The 5,858-nt window shown below is 54.1% G+C and overlaps 1 protein-coding gene across 1 annotated transcript; it reads right to left on the bottom strand.

Annotated features, from left to right (window-relative positions):
- Positions 1-1,802: 1,802 nt before the first annotated feature.
- On the bottom strand, positions 1,803-2,471 carry NEUROG3 (neurogenin 3). Its single transcript, XM_060242646.1, has one exon. The coding sequence runs from the start codon at positions 2,469-2,471 to the stop codon at positions 1,803-1,805; it is 669 nt and encodes a 222-aa protein (XP_060098629.1).
- Positions 2,472-5,858: the final 3,387 nt, after the last annotated feature.

The following is a 5,858-nucleotide window of genomic DNA, read 5'->3' as shown; positions in this document are numbered from 1 at the left end:
GGATCTATAATCACTTGGAGGGGGAAATTATATTCAGATCTCCAGTTATATGACTGAGATTCAGAAGGACCCAGATTTCAAGTGGGTCCACAGTAGTGGAAAAGGGGGAGTTAGCACATCAACCTATGCCACTGCCCTGATTGGAAAGATCTCCACCTACTCTGCTGCAAACCCTGGACAGGTACTTCCCCCCATCATTAAAGGTAACACAAGTGAGCATTTCTGATAAAACAAATGGCAAGGGGGGATGCCACAGCCCTGATCAATGGGGGTGGGGGGTAGACGTTATAGCTTTCTTTTTGTATCCACTCATACACACAAACGCACCTTTCCAGCATCACAGCCTCTGTCAGAGGGTGGCCAACAGGTGCAAGGAATAACTGTTCTACATTAAGTGCTCCATGATATCTCAAATCCAGTGGACTAGAGCAGGGGTGGCCAACGGTAGCTCTCCAGATGTTTTTTGCCTACAACTCCCATCAGCCCCAGCCAGCATGGCCAACGGTTGGGGCTGATTGATTTGTAGGCAAAAAACATCTGGAGAGCTACCGTCGGCCACCCCTAGACTAGAGTGGATCTGTACATCCATCAAGAATCTAGAGTGACAGCAAAATGGGGGTGGGGGTGGGGAGATATCCCAGATTCACGGCACCAGAGCAAAACTAGGGAACTGTAGCCATAAACTCCAAGAAGCCAAAGGTTTAAAACCCAAACTAGGCTCTGTTTAAAGAACTGCATTCAGAAAGGAGTGCTTAGTTGAGTTTCCAGACCACTATTATTTTTTAAAACAGCAAAATCCAAACAAATTATTCCCCTAGGTAAGCCACACTGAAGAGACCTGAGTAGGATTCTGAGTTAGACCGGTTTAGGATTGCTCTGGTAAACACTTTAGAGTTTTACTGGTTTCCGAAGGCAAATGTTTGCACGCTGTCCTCACATTTTACTCCCAAATGGATTTTTCACACTGGTGATCTAGAAGAGTGCAAACAGACGCCTCTCCCCCTCCCCAAACAGAGTAAGGGGGGGCATGGAAAGGGCACAACCTAGTGGCAGCAGGGAAAACAGGAGACTTGCTGGCCTCTTACACAGCAATGGGCAGGTAAGCTCTCCTGTCTGAACCTCAACCACGAAATGCCTTTAAAAATTTAATTTGATCTTTAATCACCAGTTAGGTCCCCACCCTCCCAGCAACCAGTGCAGGGTAGGGGGCAGGGTTTCCAGATCCAGGTTGGGAAACTCCGGGAGATCTGGGAGTGGAGCCTGGGGAAGGCAGGGACATCAGTGGGGTACAATGCCACAGAGTCAACCCTCTCCAGGGGAACTGATCTCTGGAGATTAGGAGCTGTAATTCCTGGGGGTTCCCAGGTCCCTTCTGGAGGCTGGCATCCCTGTCACCAGTGCCAGGACACAGAAACCACAGATCCCTGGTGACGCCTTTCCAAGACCCTAGCCAGACATGACACAGAAACTGCAAAATTGTGTGTGTCCCCTCCCCACCCCCTACATTCAGTGCTGGCGTTGGATTCCTGGCCACATTCCATTACTTTACCATAGAAGCTCAAGCTGAGAACAGCTGGGTTCTCTTACTCCAGTTTCCCGCCTGAAAACTCCTGACCGGGAGCTGAGGCCACCAGAAGCGGGCTCCAGATCCTTCCTGCGCTCTGCGCGGGATCCTGTCTCTGGAAAGAGAGTCCCCAAAAAGTGCGCAGCAGAGGTGGGGGTGAGTGGAAGGGGGGGTTTCTCCCGCTTAAGGCAAGTGCGGCGGGCGGCCTCCTTCTCCGGGGCCCAGGAGGCCCAGCGCCTCAGGCGAAGCCCGGGAAAGCGTGCCTGAGGCCCAGCGGGCCGGCGGCGGGGGCCTGCAAGGGGCAGCCGCCTCGGGGCGAGTCAGTGGGGCTGAGGCTGCCCTCTTGCGAGGAGGCGGGCGAGTAGAGCGCGTGCCAGGAGGCCAGGGCGTCGGGGCCCAGCGGCTTGTCGTCGGGGGCGGCCAGCATGCTGTGGTCGGCCAGGCGGAGGGTCTCGGTGAGGGCCCAGATGTAGTTGTGGGCGAAGCGGAGCGTCTCGATCTTGGTGAGCTTGGCGTCGTCGGGGAAGGTGGGCAGGACCCCGCGCAAGGCGTCCAGCGCCGAGTTGAGATTGTGCATCCGGTTCCGCTCGCGGTCGTTGGCTTTCATGCGCCGGCTGCGCTTGGCTTTGCTCAGGCCCGGGCCGCCGTCGCCTTTGCCTTTGCTCTTGCCGCGGCCCCGACGGCTCCCTTTGGCCTGCGGCGGCTGCTGCTTGGCGGGCCCGGCGGGAGGCGAGCCGCGGGAGGCCCCTCCGCCCAGCACCAGCAGGCAGGCGCTGGGAGACGAAAGCAGGCTGCCGGCCGCCGGCGACGAAGACGACGAGAAGGCCACGGCGTCGTCGTCGGAGATGCCCGACGAGGGCGGCTCCCCTGGCCGGCTGCCCTGCGGAGAGGCCGTTTGGGGCGACATCCTGCGGAGAGAGCCGCGCGCGCGTTAGTGGCCGCCAGGACCCGGCCCAAAGCTATTGCTGCTGGGGGGAGGGGCAGCGCTGCTGCGGTTGGGGGGCGCCCGGGCCCTCCAGGGGTCCCTTGGACGCTGCAGCTTCGGGGCCTGCGCGCTCGGCATGGCCCCTTCCCTCCCCTTTAGAGGCAGCAAACGAATCCAATGGCTTAGCCCCGGAACCTCTTTGCAGGACAACGTGGACGCAGCGAGAGGAGAGAAACTGGACCTCGTGCGGAGCAATGCCCAAAAAGCCGGGGGCGGGGTGTTAAACTGGCGTGAGCCCCGGCACCTCCCCGGGGTGAAGGATGCCTCGAGGGCTAAGAAGGGTTAGTGGCCTTACCTGGCGGAGAGGCCGGGGGGGCAACTTGGTGCGGGCTGGGGGGGAGCCTTCCCCGACGGCAGGAGAGCTGCGGCTGCAGGTCGGGCACACGACCGCCTTTGAGCCCCTATATATAGGGCGCGGAGACAATGCGCGCGTCCCTGCTTGCTCCGGGCAGCGTGTGGTTCTCTCCCCCGGCCGGCACCCCCCCCCCTTCACCCCGCCCGCTTTGGGCACGCTTTATCTTCTGGGGCCGGCTCGGTCGGAGCGTGCCTGGCTCGTTACCGCCCGCAAGAGGCCAATCAGCAGCGAGGCGCCGCCGGCCTGAGCCACGCGAGCCCCTCGCACAGCTGGCGGCCCCACAAAGACCCGCTGCCTGCTGCTGCCCGCTTGCGCCCGGCCAACCCAGAGGGGCGGCAGGCGAAGCGCGCACGCCAAGCGCACAAATCCCTCCAGCTTGCCAGAGCAGGCCACTGCCGCAACTGGAGGGCGTCGCGGTGCTTTGCTTTAACTGGTGCAGCCTGCAGGGGGGAAATAGCCGGCTTCAAGAGGGGACTGGATAAACATATGGAGCAGAGGTCCATCAGCGGCTATTAGCCACACAGCTTATTGTTGGAGCTCTCTGCCTGGAGCAGTGATGCTCTGTATTTTGGGTGCTTGGGGGAGGGTACAGTGAGAGGGCTTCTCGTGTCCTGGCTCCACTGGTGGACTTCCTGATGGCACCTGGCTTTTTTGGCCACAGTGTGACACAGAGTGTTGGACTGGATGGGCCATTGGCCTGATCCAACATGGCTTTTCGTATGTTCTTTTTCAGCTCATGAAGTCATACCTTCCTTCAAGAAAGAACATACGTGGTGCTCCTTCCCTCACAACAACCCTGTGAGGTCTCTTAGGCCGAGAAAGAGCGACTGACATCAGACTTCCTGGGCTGAAGAGAGTTGAATCAAGTTGTACTGTTCTAACACTCAGACCACCAAGTCGCTCTTAATTTAAGTATCAGTGTGTCTTCAGACAGTCTTCTTTTTAAAAGATCACACATTTTTCACTAACTAGTGGTTTCTGCCACGTTATAAGTGCAGTCCTAAACTGATCTACTCTCTGGGGCTTACTCCCAGGAAAATATTCTTACATTTGCATTGTGTGGGACTGAGTTCCACAACTGAATAGACAGCAATTTCATCGGAGGCTTAGTGAGGGCAGCAGGCCAGGTGAGGTGGCACCGAACTTATTGTTTGCATGCCTGCAACCTGCCACAGTAAAACATCTGTGAGATAGACCCTGGTGGGTAGCTGTGCTGGTCTGAAGCAACATAATAAGCTTAGAGTCCAGTGGTGCTGGACTCTGAGATCCATGAGATAGATGCATTATATTGACAAGTGGGGTTTAAAAAAAAAAAAAAAAACAGCTGCTGGCAAGAATTTTGCAAAAATCAGTAACAGTTTGAGCCCTGAGCAATTTGGTTTTCAGCTATAGTACTTTTAAAATGAACCTCTTTTGCCCAGAATTGTTTTCCTGCAGTAGTCTTCTTTCTGTCACAGGGCAGAAAATGTCAGCTATCCCTGCTAAGATTTCCAAATCTTGTGGCTGCTTCATGCTTGGTTGTATTAATTCCTGCATTTTTGCTTCTTGCAAAAAACATCAGTCCTGCCTTTTGGTGTCTTGTGGTCTGGAAGGTTCAAATGGTCAGCCTGAACTGACTGCAGCTATTTGCATTAGATCTCTGTGTTTGCATGTTTACTTGGGAGTCAGAGAGCTGCATTTGGATCACAAGGCACATAGCTGTGGAGAATGAGCCTTCTCATATTCTGCCTGAAGGGTTTGTGAAGCTTGAACATTCTCCGCCATTGTTCCAATAAAAGACCTCATTGCCATCATCATCATCATCATCTCTCTTTCTCTGTTGACTTTGCAAGCTGTTCCTCATGTACTACCTTAGAATGTCTGGAGCTGCCTTTTGCTACATCAGACCTGGTCCAGCATTCTCTCCTGTGACTTCCAGTGGTTGTCCTCAGGGGAGGAGTCTGCCAGCTACTGCTCTCCCCAGATTCTACAGGTGGAGCCGATGACCTTCTGGATCCAAAGTCTGCTCTGCTGCTGAGCTGTGGCATCTCCTGGCACACAGTCCCCACAGTGAAGATATTTTGGCTGGTGCAAAATACATGTGCAGTGCAAGACAGTTCATGGAGGCAAGGCAGGCAGGCAGAGGGGCCAACCAGGACACACCAAGTGCCTCGTGGAACATTCACTGTGCAGATGTGGCTTCCATGTGGTATAAAACGGGAATACAGCTTTTAAAAAGATATTTAGAAAAGCAAATCTCATTTATGCTTCTGCTTGCCTGTTTGGTTTTAAAAATGTGTCTCCAGTACAGGACTCGAGGTGGTTCACAGAGTAAAGCATTTCAATGTCCACAAGAATAAAATGAGCCCCCTGAATTATATCCACGCCCAAACACCCCTCTCCCTTAAAATCTTTGTCTTGTTTTGCCTCTGAAACACCAATGAGAAGCAAAGTGAATGACTTTGATTCAGTCATAACTCTCTCAGAACTGTTCCTCTCAAGAGCAGTTCTTGGAGAGCTCTCCCAGCCCCACCTACCTCACAGGATGTCTATTGTGGGGAGGGGATAGGAAAAGAGATTGTAAGCTGCTCTGAGACTCCTTCAGGTAGTGAAGGGTGAGGTGTAAATCCAATCTCTTCATCATCATCATCCCCTGACCCCTCCCCCAATTGGGAGGAAATTTCACAAACTGGAAGCTGTTAGAATGGAAGTCCTCTCACTAGTCCTACAAACCTCTATGAGGACACCTTCAATAGGAGCTGTTGGGCAGGGTGGCAGGGCTCACAGAGGGAGAGAGTCCTGCAACGAGGTCGTCACGAAGTGCTTCAAAGATACCTTAAATTGGACCTGGTAAAGTAGCCAATGAAGAAGTTCCAGGGCAGAGATTATACAATCAAGCTGGCTTTTCATAGTTGATATTATTTTGCGCCAGCCAAAGTATCTTCACTGTAGATCACTTCTGTGTAGGACAGCAC

This window comes from Heteronotia binoei, chromosome 6 (genome assembly GCF_032191835.1).
Source record: "Heteronotia binoei isolate CCM8104 ecotype False Entrance Well chromosome 6, APGP_CSIRO_Hbin_v1, whole genome shotgun sequence".
NCBI lineage: Eukaryota > Metazoa > Chordata > Lepidosauria > Squamata > Gekkonidae > Heteronotia > Heteronotia binoei.
Note: the sequence above shows the minus strand (reverse complement) of the source record. Positions and strands in the feature narration are given on the sequence as shown.